The following is a 16,753-nucleotide window of genomic DNA, read 5'->3' as shown; positions in this document are numbered from 1 at the left end:
TGCGTTTGTTTATTTTTCCTCCTTTTAGGGTAATTCTGTGTGTGATCATAGTTTTTCGTAATAATAACAATCTATTCAGTCGCCAGAGACCAAAGATACAGCATTCTTTGGTTTCTGCAACCATTAGGGGTACATATGATTTGCAGATATATGATTACGTACAGTACATTTTTGATAGAGGTTATGGAATAAAACATGTCACAATTCTACATTAAGGAGTGTTATTCTGGAACAGATCCATAAATTGTTATTTCTTTTTTGCAGATTGCTGAACCTCATCTTAGTATCTGAGAATCTCTCCCTCTCTGGGGTGCTCTTTTTGTACCCACTCACGTTACTGATCTGTTGCCAACCTAACTGGTTGCTTTGCGTTGCCTCTTCCCGGCTTTTTTTTTTTAGACATGTTACTGTGTGACTAAAATTTTTCTCAAAACAGTAAAATGTCTCACTTTCAACATTTAGTAAAATATTGGCTTGTGAGATTTGCAAATCATTACATTTTGTTTTATTTACATTTTATAGTGGCCTAACTTTTTTTGGACTTGGGGTTGTAAAAGGTAGCAGTTTTGAACCCCTAAAGTGTAGTAAATTTATAGCCTACGTAGTGAAGCTGCTATTTTTTGCTCTTATAGCTATTACACATGTCGATGTGATACTTTACTGGAATGATAATATAATCAATGTTCCCACCACAAAAATCAATAGTGGTGGCTAAAAAATGGCAACAAATTGGAAGATGATGTCAGCACATTTAACCGCTGTGCTTTTTTTTTTATAATTAGCCTTTCCCTCCCACACAGCAAAATATCGGTCTTCTTCTTTGAATATGATGCTTGTGTTCTTGTTAACCCGAAGTGACTGTTATAGCTTTGCTCATAGATATATATTACATAATCAAGAAAATAACCTTTAATCTATGTTTTTTATGGTTTAATTTATACCTACATTATGATTTTACTTACGTTTGGCTATTCTCACCAGACATTCGTCAACAATTACAAAACACAGGTAAAATCAACCAAATACACTTCATAGAGATTTGGGAGGGTATTATTTTGTAAAAGGAATGTCAACACCAATCTTAAATGTTAAAAAAAGGGGGAAAAAACACATTTAACTACACTTTAACATCCCAAAAAAGGTGTGCAAACTATCTGTAAACGTTTGTGTTTGAGCTGCTATAAAAAGTCTGGGACATTATGGTTTCATCTATCTGTTTGCACAATCAAAGAGTCACTGACAAAAAGCTTACGTCTTCTTTAAAAACTATTTTCTTTCAACAGTCATCTAACTTGACGTTATGTCACTGCCCTCTACTGGATAAACATCTACACTGCAGTCCCCAAGTAAACTATCTGGTCACAAACAGTGAGTCAAACATACTCGTAGTTTTCTCTCTGTCCTATAGAGCACAACAGGTTCATTTTCAAGAAATGTGTATTTTAAGTCCATAGACTCAAACATAGATGATAACATTACATTAGATTGATAAATTATAAAAAAGAATATAATGCCAAAACAGTGATAGTTTGATAAATCTACAAACATGGATTCTTTCATGATGCGAGCTGTGTGTCAGGCCTTTGGGCATCCTTGATTTTTATGTGAAGCTGACCTTATAAAATTACAGCCACATGGAATATTTGATAATGGAAAGTCAATCTGGGGATCTTAAAAAGCACCAAGAAGAAGTAGAAATGATGTGACAACTACAGAATTTATCAAGCTCTGTGGGTGTGTGGGTGTGTATGTGCAGTATCGTCCTCTATGGGAAGGGGTTGTCAGGTGTGTAATTGAAGCTAGCATCCAAGAACATGCCCAGGGTTCCCAGGGTGGTGATGATGACAAACAACCACAAGAAGAGACGGTCCACCACTAGGGCGATGAACTGCCAGTCCCCTGTTATCTGGAAGGAACACACACACACACAGAAGCACCTCTTGAAAGTTCTGAGTCAGCAGTGTGCTAAATTCAGTGACACATGAACATCAGTGGGGCATGTTTGGGACACTGTGTGCTCAGGAACTGCAGACAGCCTGGATAACAAGCTGCCTGATACTCACAGTGTCTTCCGTGTCCTGCTTCTTCAGCTGCTCGGCCATGTATGTAACAGCAGCGATGGCTGACTTCAGGTTAGGAGGGAGGATCAGACAGTAGCTGTCAGTGTTCGGTAGCCGCTGGAGCTGCACGGTGCTCTCACACCTAAACACAGTCACAGAGACATAGAGGGAAAGCTTCAAGCTTCAACAAAGACTGTTTATATACACTGAAACATACTGTAACTCTGAAAAAATATCTGTGAAATATTTTTTTACTGTCTTGTCATCATTACAAGGTTTCTAAGTTTGAAAAATGCAAATAGTTTTACATATATATATATATATACATATATATGTATATATAGCGTGTGAGTGCACATGTGCTATGTGCAGGTATTTTCAGAAATGTTTTGAAAACTCTGCTTTAAGAAGACTTCAATCCAACAGATGGAGAATATAGAGCAGTGTGTATAATTTTGTGCCACCTCACTCTAAAGTTGTAAATTGTAACGATGTGAATACAACACTCTCGCTCTCATACTGAAATTGAAGGAGAAAATACGGAGTCCAGTAAGATGAAAAAAGGTGAATGACCTTCTCTAGCTCAGCCATATAGAGCCATATATATATATATATATATATATATATATATGTGTGTGTGTGTGTGTTTAGATGTGTGAAACATAGAGGTAAAAAACACATTCAACTTTTTTATTTTGTATGCTGTTTGGATATTTAGAAATTTAAAGCCCAAACATCTTTACACCAAGGACAGTTTGAGGGAGGAAAATGTTGTCTCCAAAGAAACTCCGGTCTAAAATGGAGAATATCACACTGCTCAAACCTGTCATGATGATCCACACTCTCTGTCCTCTGAGAGAAGTTAAAAAATGCAGCTCCACCCTTCACAGATACAAGCTGAGATTTATATTGTGCATGTCATGAGTCACTAGCGCAGCATTGTTCACCTCTGCTGAAACATACCATCAGTGACATTATCTGTCCAGCCCTGGACGTGCAGCCTCGACTCAGATCTTATCACAGTATACACAGTGCGGTGCCGTGTGTGACAAACGTCACGCAGTTTCTCTGAGCACTGAGTGACAGCCACACACTCCTGATACAGGGTGACATTGACAAAACACTGGGTCAACATTTATGTGATGCAGTGATCTTTGATCTCTTCATTCTTCCACTCACACAGCTGCTCCATAAAGCAAAACTTATGGGTTACGCTGTCTCATTGACAGGATTCTTATCATGACCAGTCTAAACTTTACTGCTCAACTAGATCATTGAACTTTAAACTTGTATCTGAGATATTTACATACACAGTCAAACGTCTCAGTTTATCACTGATAAACATGTAATAACATTAATGATTCTCTGTGTATAAGCCATCCCGTTAACTAATCAGATGATCACGCACAAGCTGAAATATATGTGTGTCAATGGTGTATAAACTGTTAGATGTTCAAATTCGTTATTAGTGTGTAACAATGTTGGATTTTATTACTTTAGTTAAAGGAATTAAGGTACTTAATCTTCAAATAATGGACCAAATCTGACAAATTATTTAAACCATTTAAGTTAAGTTTTCCTGCCATTTGGTGAAACCTTTGATATTACATTTTTTTTTAACATATGACCGAGCAATATGGATTGAATGTACATATATCTAACAATTCAATCCATATTCCACAATCCAGTCTGACCACAGTTACACAGGTTAAAGCAAACACTCATATGGTGTTAACTATTTTATAGAGACTCCACTTCCTTCTGCTGACCTTTGCTTTCCTGCACTCATTAACCGTTCATAGCTTGTAAAGTTGGTCGTATTTTGCATATCTTTATTGCCAGGAAAAAAAAAAAAAACATTTATATGGTGGAAAACTTTATCTTCTCTTACATATTATATACTGCCTTACTGAAATTTAGGTTTTCCATTCCAAATATAATTTTTTAAGTAGTGGTTTGGATTTGATGCAATCATATACTGAAATTAAATCTAATGAAATTAAATTGACTAAAAGAAGAGTGTAAATAATGCAAATAATGGCGATCTAGTTGGATAATCTGGTTTTAATACATTTGTCAATGCAACTTCATTAATCCAACTACATTGCTGTGGGAATAAGTGATGCATATAGCTCCTGGTGGCATGTGTGTGCATGCCAAGAGCACACGTCTACCCTTAAGCTAAATGTCACATATGACCCTTTAATAGATCCAAAAACATAAAGACAAGAGTCGCAACCGCATCAAGATACTACACATACGAAAAGCTTCATTGTCTTTGCTTTAATTCTTTATCATTTGGTTACTAAAACAGTTTTTATGGTTGCATATGTTATATGTGTAAAAGTGCACCTGTCGCACTTCTCTCAACTCAGAGTGAATTGTCACGCTGTGTGCGTGGTGTTAACAATGTGCAGAAACTGTGGCACCAGAGAGGGAGGCATCAGAGCAGCTGGACAGGTTGTCAGTGTCACAGAAAGACAGGGTGACTGCAGGACAACATAAATGAACCAGCTAACGATGAAAGGGTGTGTGTGTTAGGGCACAGATTAGTTCAGAGCAACAGTATGTGGCGATATCCACGCAGCATACCATCCACATTCCACTGTTTGGATTCATTACCACAGATACATAAGGCTCTGGTGAATGTGACACACACAAAAGAGCATGCAGTCATACAGTTAGGAATTGACTTTCATTCATTTCCATCAGGTGACAATGCTACTGCCTGCCAACCTTTAACTTAAAACCAATCTTGACTTAACATAAAAGTATGTCCCTACAATAAGAGCAATAACTTAAAACACATAATAGCCTGAGCAGATATCATAATATAAAAAAATCCACCAACCTCTATTCATTGCTGACCAATCAAAAACCTAACCTCAATTCTTACCTCATCCCTAATACTAGCTAAAAACCCATAAATAACACGTAGTTTGAACGTGCTGTCAGACCACTTGGAGGCAGTCCTCTGTCCTTTTCTGGTGTCTGCTTCACATACTGCTTCTATAGAGGGCCACTATTCCATCGAGAAATTAACATTTGGCCTGAAATCAGGCTTATGTGCTGGGAAAATTAATGATGCGAAGCCTGAAAAGTCTGTGCATGTAAAAGTCTGGATGCTCTGGTTGTACTTCAAAGCAGGATTTGTCAGCAAAATGAAGGCGTCAAAGAGCCAAATTAACAACAGGTATTTTTTAACATCTATTATACTATTCAAACTATTTGTGATGGAAATTGTTGGTATGGTTGAAATTATAGTGCAGAATCTACTCTGCAGACAAAGTTATATATTAGAGCTGTAAGATAGTTAAAAATGCTTTGCTGGCACACTTTTTGCATCGCTATCACGGTTTCTAAAAAGCGTTTTCCCATTAACCTCCTTGATTTATTCCACTGGCAAAACATTTTACTTGTGGGGATCATTATTAAAAAGACAGATCAAACTATGAACAGATTTGGAGCATACTTTAAGATTTAAGTCCCTTTACACACACTTACAGAATAGACCTGTTATCATTCCTCTAAGGTTGGTCATGAATAGCTAACATCTAATAGCATACAATCATTTTCACTAAAGCATCTAACAAACAGGAAGCAAAATATTTCCTCTAGATTCCAGTTGTTTTATGAATAGCTGCAATCTCTCCAACTCTCCTTTCGTTACATTTTGAAAATTTGCAAAGAAGAAGACCCAGAAATGTTTGCTAAATCTGTTTTGGCACTACTGATTTGCACAACAGTTCTTCATTGTAGACATGTTTTCTGGACTTTCAAGCCAGTCAAACCACCCACGGTCATTGAGACAGTTATATGAACTCAGTCCAACAGAATTACATGTTTTAAAAAATGGATAACTACAGACATGAGGGGAGCCTGATGAAAGCTGTCAGTTTCTATCCACCTTGACAGCATGTCCACCATCACTACCACATTTTAAACAAGGAAAGCCTCCTTGCCCCAGTCACTCAGCAATGAATTCCACTTCCACTCATGTGCCCCTTTCCATTCTTTACCCCCCCCCCAACCTCCTTTCTATGGGATTACCCTATAATACCTAACCTAAACAAAGGCTTAGAGCCTGGCGACTGTGAATGGGGGTGCAGGGTTTAGCTAAGGCTGAACCTGATGCCTTTGGACTGGGACAAGAGATGCCTAGAGCCAGTTCTGTTTCACGGGACTGCTGGGATGCTTATGATGCCAGGGCTGCATGCCAAGGCTGAAGCCAACAAGAAGATTCGTCAAAGTCAAGCTGGAAGTGCAGTAGAACTCATATTTTCAGAAGAAAAAAAAAGTGATGTCTTTCAGTATGTTAAAACAACATTTTCTCTTCTTATATAGTTATTCTCACCCTATAACAGAATTGTTTTTTTCAGTGCATTTAGTGTATCACATGAAACATCTGTAAGCTATATTCTTAGAACATGATGGCTCTGGAACATAATAAGGGTGGAAATTGAATGCAAAAATGTGAAGAAATAATAATTATATGGCATGATTTAGGAATTATAGCTTCAACAATTCCTCAGATCAACTGTTTGACAAAACTCATAAAAATACAGAGTAGCAGTGCTTTCTACAGCTACGTAGCTAATAACTTTTTTCAACCACTTTTCGGTTGCTGAAAATGGAATGGTTGAAAAGTTGGTAAAACAAAAAATCCCTTAAATGTCAGACAGTGCTGATTATATGGAGATTCTGTCCAAGTACTGTGCCTTCCTCTCACTGTCCAAAAACATGCATGTTAAGTGTCTCTACGTTGAGTGAGTGTGAGCATAGATGGTGTGTCTCATTTGTCTCCATGTGGCCCTGTGATGGACTGGCCCTGCCTCTCGCCCAGGGACAGCTGGCATAGGCTCCAGCCCCCTTGCGACCCTGAATTGGATTAAGCGGGTATAGAAAATTGAATGGATGGCTGAAGATATGCTTCTAATTTCATATTTTGCTTACAGATGAGGAGCTATGGGCTAAATATGAAACTACACAGTCTCTGTGTTGATTACATAATGCCTCCGAACATTGTGAAGGTCACATAACTGTAATTAATTATTATGAGCTGGTGTGATTATTGGAGAGTTAATTTCAGTCCAGATTTAGCTTTTGACCTCTGTGGATTTCTTTGAGACATATTTTCAACCAAGACATTTTCAGTGAGATATTGAATTAAGTCTGAGCTGCAAAAAAACCCCAAAACACATCAATGCTGATTTGATCAAAAGTATAAAATTGCATTGAAAATGGCTCAACATGCCATATGTTGTTGTTTAAAGTTATCCTTAACCTTGCAAAGCCAATGAGAACATAACATGAACTGCTTAAGACTTTTCTACAGTATGAACTATTTACATATCACACTTTAATTTAAAATATAACCTAATCAAGATGCCTCATTCTAAGAAGCTGTAGAAGCACGCCAGACTACACTGTTTCCCCTTTTAAGCAAAGCGTCGTTACCAGTAAGAGACTTCATCGCCATCTCTTGTATGTGCAATGCCACAGTTCTGAAAGGTCTGATTTCATTTATTACTTCAGTTGGAGCCAATGTGTCAAACTGATATAGCTCAGGCCACTATAGCCTTACCACAGAAATGTCAGCTTGATTGTGTACTGAAAGGTTAAAGTCCATCAAAAGAACACTTCATGACAGCTGCCTATGCATATGTATAATGTACTCAAAGACCTATTTAGTTGGGGTATGTATCTTTCCCTTAGAAGACAGTCTGATATGTATTTGGATCATTAATCTCCATATCTTCCATCTTCAGAGTACCTTTCATTTGGTAGTTTTGAACAGTCTGCGGGAAGTACACATCCCGTTACAGTCTTGACAGATTCTCTGAGCTGCTGTCATGATGGCTGTAATTCTGCCAACTTTAGAACACCCTGTACTTTACTGTAATAGCAGGTCTGGCAGCAGATCCAATCCACACTTTGGCAAGCTCTACAAAGAAGATTCATGCCTGTGATGGCTTATATTAACATTAATAGAAATAGCTTTCTCTCGGGTGTATGGTCAAGATCAGCACATCTCAGCTTGGAGAGAGGCTGAATCAGGGTCTCTTACCACAGTTTTCTGTTCTGATGTGTCCATATGAAGAATTTTGCAGGACACTGATTCTATTTGCCATGGAAATAAACAAAAGCTAAATGTGATGGTGATTTGTGAGGTACCGTTTTATTTTTTCATAAAGCAAGAGGATATAAAAGTGACTTTGTCATAAAGAAACCCCCAGAAATAACAAAGTCAGACATGCTGGATTCCTTGTTAATCGTGGCCCTACCTGCCTCTCCATGGCAAAACAAGATCAGGGTTGATCTTGCGAATGAAGTACTCTCCTCCAGGCTGTCGCCCACTGAAACCCTGAATGGGGATGCTGTCTTCAGTAGACTCCTCCTCCAACAGAGGTTCCTCTGGGTTCGGCCTTGTCATGCCAATGTATTTGGGCAGGATGTGAATGAACACCTGAAAATGAAAAATGAAGTACTTTAGTAGAGCTGGGTTTCACGGAGATATTGAAACAGCTTTGATGGATGTTCTATACCTTTCTAACCCAGTTCGGCATGATGTGTGTGCTGGGTGTTCGGTGATGCAAGTTGAGAACGACCACACTCAGGATGACAGAGAAGGTGACCAGGATCATGGTGAACATGACGTAGTTGACGATCATCGGGATGCCGAGTGAAGTCTCCGGGACTTTGTCAGCCAGCAGCAGCATGAAGACAGTGAGAGCGATGAGAACGGAAATGGAGAGGGTCATCTTTTCTCCTGCACCCAGAACGAGGAAGACAGTCAGACAGAAACCATTACTCTGTAGGCCTAGACATGAATGCATGATTTTGGCAGGCACAAACATGCAATATTACTGAATCCTCATGTTTGCATGTGCAAAATTTACTGATCAGTGTTAGTGATTAAGGACTCTCTCAAAGATTATATAAAGGGACTTTATGCTAGAAATTTTACCATGTTTACCATCAATCATGCAACTTTCTCTTAAATCCCTATTTTCTGTGTGTCAGTAAAAAATCCCTTTGAAAAGTGTTGTCACACAAGGCCAAAGACTGGCAGCAGATTCCTTGGCTCTCTCATTTTCCCTTTCTCTACAGTACATCAATGAATTGCTTGCCCTGACTCATAAAGCAGCTTGTATAAGACAAATGCTTCTTCTTGTGACGTCAGACGGTGTATCACTTCCTATATTCCTTCTTGGCAGTGATGTCAAAACATGTCAAATGTGCTGACCTGCTCCAGGTGGCAGGTAGAAGACAAATATAGCTAACACGCTGGTGAGGATGCAGGGCACGATGATGTTGATGATATAGAAGAGAGGCTTCCTTTCTATGATGAGATAGAATGTGATGTCCTCATACAGGTCATCCTTTACATTCTTTCTTGTAGGGTTGTGACAAATGGCCCATTCTCCATTCTCTGGGAAGAAAGAGATGTGCAATGTCAGGAGCAGACAGAGGAAGCAGAGCACACACTAGTATGTCAAGCAAAGAATTAAGAATAATACCAAACACCAATTCATACATTAAAACGGGAATATAGGTTCTGGAGTTAAGCACCAACCAGTGAAAGCGTTCTCATCTATGACTATCTCATGGATCTCGTTGCCATCATCATCCAGAAAGTACTGCAGGTCGACCTCAGAGGCGTCATAGGTGTATGAGCGAAAAACCATGCTGCAGTTTTGCCAGTCAAATGGAAAATAAGCCACCTTAAAGGAGTGTTGGATAGAAGTAAAACACAATGTGTATCGACAATGTTACAAAAAAAAAAACTACAAAGTTTTCTTATCTGCATTCCAGCACCACTTCTTAAAAATCACTGGAGGATGGAAGTAAAGACAGCACCTCTATGGAGCAGGAACTGCGGTAGATGGCTGGTGGGAGCCAGTTGACTGTCCCATCACTGTAAACCAGTACGTTGACATACAAAGCCACGTCAAACTGCCCATCATTACTGTGAGAGGAAAATGATAATATTACGCTGTGGCCATTTCTGCTCCATGTTCACACAGACAGGCACGTTACAAGGCAGTTTCTCAATAGGACGTAATATTTCTTTTGCCTGTTTTTTTTTGTATTGGGTTCATTCATGTGTTGTTATGCCAGCCAGTTACAATCCAATTTAGTTCAGTGTGTTGTTACTTTTGTCATTAAAGACATGTTCTTTTGTTAGCTCAACTGACAAACATTTAGAAAGTTGAAGTTTAGCAGAGGGAGGTGTGGTAGAAATCTTCGGGGATCACCATGAACCGGGTGTTGTTTTTGTAGCTTGGCAACAACTTAGCTGACGATGTCACGGGTCAACAGGTAACACAGGTGAATTCTCTTAGTAGACAACATGGACTCTGGGGTCTGCATCTGGGGTGCAGAGACATTCCTTCTCAGAGACATGTCCAGGATTACACCATCTGTTGTTTACAAGCACTGTAATCCTCCTCCTTCACTGTTACTCTGTCTGAAGTCTCTCTTTCACGTTTGCCTTTTCAAGCCAGGACGGATGGAGGTGAAACGATCCCACCTTGTGTGTGCGTCACACATCAAGTTTGCAGCACTGGCCATCCTAAGCAACGGGGCTGTTGTCACTCAGCTGATTATACAACTCTGGCCTGATGTGTGGTAAGACATAGCAATGCGGGGCAGATCCGTCATGATTTAGCTCGTGTTAATAACAGCAGGTCAAAGAAGACTTCTCTTTTTTTGTCAATGGTGAAGGTCAGTCAAGCTAAATGTAAGCATGTTGCAGTTTGTAGAGAAGAATGCAGTCGTCATGTTTTTGGAGCTTTGTGGTCATATTACAATTTTTGATCATATGTGAAAGTTCCATGTGAAAAACATAAGCATACCATGATATGTAATCTATGATTAACAGACTTGCAAGATGTGTGGAGCCCAAAAGGTGTGGTCATTTTACAAATTTTGAGCTTTTATTGCGAAGCTGCTAAGTTTTGTGTCCTGGTCCAACAATACTATTTAAAATTCTGGACTGAGACAGAGTGATTTGTTTACACTGTCAATGCAAGATCAATAACAGCTGACACATTTGATATCACACTTTCGTCCATAGTTACTGCCCGATCTGAGTTGTTGCTTCATGTCATCTCATATGTGGAAGCACTGTGGAGCCGTGCTATTTCAACTGGTTACTAATGGTGTTAGTAAAAGAAAAATTTGATATAAACAATATTTGTGTGCAACTGTTTGTGTGATGGCATCTGGCCAGCCTGCAAAGCTGTCTTATGGTGCTCAGATTTAATTACTGACCATCTGTCTCTTTAACAAAGTTTAATTTACCTTTAACGCATTTTTAAATAACCAGGTGCTACAGAATAATACATATCTGGAAGAACTCCTATAGGCTGAAATATGATGTAAGTGCTGTAATAGAGCTCAGTCCACATGCAGCTAGGGCTAATTATTTGTGGGTGAACACTCACTTGTTTATGAGGTAGATGTCAGGACGCCACACCTTGTTGGGAGGAATTCTCAAAACATTAATGTTGTCATATTCTGCGGGGTTCCATGATAACCTGTAGTCTGTCCATGCCTGGAATGGGTGGAGGGGGTAAAGGAGGGCATTAGTGAAGCAACGGGTAGTGAAGCTGCCTTTTCCATCCTACTTTCTTTTCCAAGCTTTTTATTGTAAATCCCACTGATGTGGACACACACTCACACTCTACTGTCACAAACAGAGATAAAGCAAGAATGAATTTGCGGTTATAAAAAGTGACAGGTCCCCTTAAGGCAGAAGTAAAATAACAGGTTTGAAAGGAGTCGGAGTGAGGCTCAGTGATAAAGATGAATGTTTTGGGTTAAAACATGGGCTTACCAGATTCATGAACACATTAGTTGTCATCTCACCATTCTTTTCATTCTGTAGCAGAGTACAGAGATGGACAGGGAGAGAGGGAGATATTAGTGCAACTATATCTTATCCATGACATTATTTCTCAACCTTACCTACTGAGACCACAAATGGAATTCAAGTGAAACTGGCCACAGTATGTTAGCTGCCTCTAGTGGATATCAAATATATATGGTCAGAGAAAGGCATGCTCTGTTTCACTTAAATGACAGCCTGTAGCCAACTTTAGCTGCTGATTTGTGAATGGTTGACTGCTTTGTATGAAATGTTATGCCTGGCAGCTATGCTGGAAGACAGTTTGAGGGCTTTTCTTTCTTTTCTAACAATGACAAGTTGCAACATAGATAGCATGCTTGGCCAAACATTTCTCTTGATGTTGTACTTTTTGAAAATAGGCATATTCCCCTGGCATATCAAGCATACTGCCAATGAACTGATGCTTATGACAAAATCAAATTAGATGTCACTTGGTTCAAACAAACACAATATGTAAAGTAAATGTGACTTCTTTTAATCTGGTTTGGCCTGCACAAACGCACACTAACTTACCTACTAACTAACAGACCTGACTTGACCCATAGTTTAGTCAAAAACAGACATAATATCAGTGGAAATCAGGTAAAATGGTAGTATAGGTGTTTTTTTTCCCACTTTTTCAAGATTCATTGGTACACTGCTGTTAATTGAATTTCATCTTGTTTTTATTTGAAGGCTGTATTTTACCCATGCACAATCTGAGTGATTGGATGGCAACAGTGATCTGATTCAGTGATCTCCATGAAGGTGACACATTCTTATAAGATCACTTTGGAAAAAACCCATAACATTGACATATAAAGGACACCAAATAATTTCATTGCACACTTGCGCATTATGCATGTGTGTGTGTGTGTGTGTGTGTGTGTGTGTGACGTACCAAACTGACAAGCTGGGAGAGGGTCATCCCCACCCGCACCATCACCTTCTCCTCCCAGTGACGGGCTGGTCTGACTTTCATGTTGTAGTCCTGGAATAATTTCTGATGGAGCTTTCGCTCTGTCTCTGAGGCTCCTGGATTAAGAAGGACAGATGCAAACACACAGGGGACGATGAAGGAAAAGTGAGGATTGTGATGTGGATGAACAAAAAAAGGAAAGACCAAAGAAGGTCAAAGACGAGGGTTTCTATTACAGAAAAAAAGACACTGGTAACTGCCTTCAAAGAAGATCTTAGACTCTTACACCGAAGATTAAATTTTCCATGCATTCTTTATTTCTCCTTGCTATTTGAGATGAGCAAAAGCTGATGAGCAACAAACCTTAGCGCTGACTGAATAGGAAGTCATTTTAGAAAAAAAGTCATTTTATGGGGACCGGGGTTTATTTTATGAGACACTGCACCCTAATGATGAAGGGTTTCGGGATGTTACAGAATTCTCTGTCAATCAGTGAGTGTGACCTGCTGAGGTTTTGGGTTCCACTCACTTTTAGATGATATGGTTGAAATATAATCTAATCCACCCCCAGCTGATTGTTGTAAAACTATTTTTCAGACATTTCCTTAGCAGAGGAATGGATGTTACCATCTTTATGTCTGAAAATAAACATGAGAGGCATGTGACAAAGCTGGGGAAACCACTGGGTTTTCTCAATTACAGATTTTGCTCTCTGGGAAAAGGTGGAAAATGAACTGAGTAGTATTATACAGCTCTGCATGATTACGAGCTGCTCCAAAAATATGTTTCAGTATTTATTGATGAAGAACTGTCCTTTGTTCCAAATATGTAACAAAAAGGAAAGACAGAGAAGGGCAGAAAGGACATGCAAAGGAAGCAGCAAGCATGGCAGGTGCTGTACGGTGGTGTTTGATGGGTAACAAAGGTGACTGAGCTAATGTAATTGATATGCAGCAAGGGAATGGGATCAAAGGGATGTCTGAGATACCAGCTCCATCGGGAACAAAAAATAGATTCTGATTAACAAACAATGACGTGTTAACATGCTTCATTATGTGCTCCAGAGAAGGAGAATGACAGCCCCAGGAGTTTTTTTCCTTTTCAACATCTTTAAAGGCATGTAAACCACGGACTTTGTTTCCACTGGGATTTCACTGTTACTTGATAACTGCTTTAACAAAATTTTATCGTATTTTTTGCTTTTACTCTGATCAGCTTTAAAATCCCCCTCCTTCAACCTAAACCATAAGTAGCCTTTACAGAACCATTCTAATTGTTTCTGTACCATGATCAAACAAACAAAAATATAAACAATGACATCTATAGGAGTTTAACTAAACTAACAGCGGCTACATGTAAGTAGCTCTCAGACTAATAAAAAGTTATTCGATTCCTATGTGTGAAGGTGGAAGTAGAAAGGATTCTCCTCTGGGCAGCAGGTCAGGAAATAATGTAATGTTTGGCCAGATAAGGGAATGGAGACACTGCACCAGGTCACCAACAAGCAGAGTTATTGTTTATTTTCAAAGTTATTTCTGGTTAAAAAGCAGTCAAATGTTCTGAATCTGATGAGGAACAATTCACATCTAGTCTGTGTGGTTAAGTCATGTAAGCTTTAAAGCCAGGTTGACGAAAATAAAGCTGAAAGAAAGCTGATTTAAACAATATAAAGATCCTATCATCTAAAGTCTGCTCCTATTAGAAATTACTCCAGCTGATCATTGATTTATTCAATCAAACATAATGAAATAACCCAGGTACTTCAAACCATTTCCTTACCTGTCAAAGTGAGACAAAAGCAACCGCACATGAGGAAAAGTGCATTCATCCTCACACTTGTGTTTAATTTCATCCTTATTTGTCCCATGATAGCAGTCTTAACATCGTTTTACACTTTTCCTACGCCAACCAAGGGTCCCACTCTTTACTACACTTACTATAGTCAGTCACCTCCCCTCCACACTGCTGCGTGGACCTCAGAAGCTTAGACACACCTTTAAAACTCCTGCTGGATTGCAGCTAGCTGTCTTCTCCAGCAGCACACACTGTTCAACTAACACGTCTCTCTCCCGCCCCTTTGTCTCTTTGTGGCCGTGGCTCCATGGGCAAAACCACGACCTGATTGGGTGCGTGTGCTGGGAGTCACGAGAAGGTGGAATGTGTTTATACTGGGAGGCCTGTGGTGCAGGCACCTGTTGGTGCTCACCAATCTGAGGTTAGCTCTGTAGGGACAGGAGGTGGGTGGAAGAGGAAATGGAGGGGGTGGGATGGGGAAAAGAAATGGCAATGGGGTCTCAGATATGACAGTGGAGATATTTTGGCTGTGGAGAACAAGTGGGTTGGGTGGAGTCGATTTTGTTCTCTGGTAATGAAGGATGAATGGTGGGCTTGGAGCTGAAGAGGATTATAAATGGGTTTTTTTCTGGCTCATTTGACTTTCTCTCCATCAAGTAATTGATCTCTCCCACATTAAATTAAATATCATCTCACTCTTTTACCCCTTTGGGAGACTTGTCCATGGTCAAATTTTTAAATTCCACTTGTTTTTATAGAATAGTAACAACATAAAAAACGCTATTAGGTTGTAAGTTTAATTGTGTTCTATACAACCCCAATTCCAAAAAAGTTGGGACACAATTTTATTACAAATTTATTATTCTATTCCCACGTGTCTCAAAAAAGACAGGCCAAACAGAGAGATTAAAACAAAGAAACTGGAAGAAGATGTTGCTACTAATAATGTCAATTAGCAACAGGTCAGTGACATGATTGAGTGTGAAAACAGCACCTTGGAGAGGCAGTGTCTCTCAGAAGTAAAGATGGGCAGAGGTTCAACAATCTGCAAAAAGCTATGGTTTCAAATTTAAGAAAAATATTCCTCAATGTAAAAATTGTAGAGACTTTGAATACTTGTACCTGTACCTGACAAGAATGGGACAACATTCCCCTTCAAAACATCCAGCAACTGGTCTCCTCAAGAGGGGATGCTGCACAGTGTTGACATGGATCTGTTCCGAGTTTTTGAGATGCCATCAGATTCAAGATAAGATAATATTTTTCAATAATTGGTAAAATATCTAATTCTAAATATTCTACATGTTTTCTATGTTTAATTGTGGATAAGATATTGGATTAGGCCAAGATTAGCAAATAATTGAATTCTGTTTGTATATGCATCATACAGCATCTTGTTTTATGCTCAGTTTATGCTCAGTTCTTCATAGGAATAGTTTGTCACACTGCTGCAAGAAAGTAAAGTGGTAGGAAACAGACTTAACTTAAGCCTCTCTGTGAAACCTCTTTACTTCTCAGCAAATGACACCAAGTGTCAAAGTCAAAAAAGATATTGCGGCAGACAGCAAAAGTACTAACAATTCCGTGTGACCTGGCCTTGTATATTGAAAGCAGACTTGACTAACTTCATATTACATTTGGAAGAAACCACATATAGTGGCTTGATAATACCTGGAATTATATGTAACCTGACTTATTCAAACTTTTCTCCGTAATGAACCATCCCTAAAAACATAGCAAAAGTCAAATCAGGGATCTGTTCCACAGTCCTGACACTTTGTTGGTATTATCACACCAGTAATGACAATAAGATAAACAGGAATACAGGGGAATAGTTTGATGAATAGTTCTTACTGCACACGAAACACAATTAAAAGAGGTAAGTGAGAAAATAAAAATAAAAGAAGCTCTTCAGTAAAAACCTCCAGGATGATGTCAAGAACTTCCAAAGTTTTGTGCAGGAGTAGTTAAATCATTACAGTAGTTATGGAAAAGTAATGCAATATTTCATCAGAAAAAAAGCTCTCCAGTCCTGAAGCATGAAATGTCCAATTATGTATAAAACCGGAGATGGATCCTGTTGCCATG

At 39.0% G+C, this 16,753-nt stretch overlaps 1 protein-coding gene across 1 annotated transcript; it reads right to left on the bottom strand.

The window, feature by feature from the left end:
• Nucleotides 1-1,423: 1,423 nt before the first annotated feature.
• On the bottom strand, nt 1,424-14,701 carry chrnb1l (cholinergic receptor, nicotinic, beta 1 (muscle) like). Its single transcript, XM_072376275.1, has 11 exons — nt 14,651-14,701; nt 12,854-12,987; nt 11,902-11,946; nt 11,510-11,619; nt 9,921-10,029; nt 9,637-9,784; nt 9,307-9,492; nt 8,606-8,829; nt 8,345-8,526; nt 2,064-2,202; nt 1,424-1,906 (listed from the first exon to the last, which is right to left on the bottom strand). The coding sequence occupies exons 1-11, from the start codon at nt 14,697-14,699 to the stop codon at nt 1,766-1,768; spliced, it is 1,467 nt and encodes a 488-aa protein (XP_072232376.1). The 5' UTR covers nt 14,700-14,701; the 3' UTR covers nt 1,424-1,765.
• Between the last annotated feature and the right edge of the window lie 2,052 nt (nt 14,702-16,753).

Source organism: Leuresthes tenuis, unplaced genomic scaffold (assembly GCF_036924035.1).
Source record: "Leuresthes tenuis unplaced genomic scaffold, fLeuTen1.0.hap1 SCAF_22, whole genome shotgun sequence".
Classification (NCBI taxonomy): domain Eukaryota; kingdom Metazoa; phylum Chordata; class Actinopteri; order Atheriniformes; family Atherinopsidae; genus Leuresthes; species Leuresthes tenuis.
Note: the sequence above shows the minus strand (reverse complement) of the source record. Positions and strands in the feature narration are given on the sequence as shown.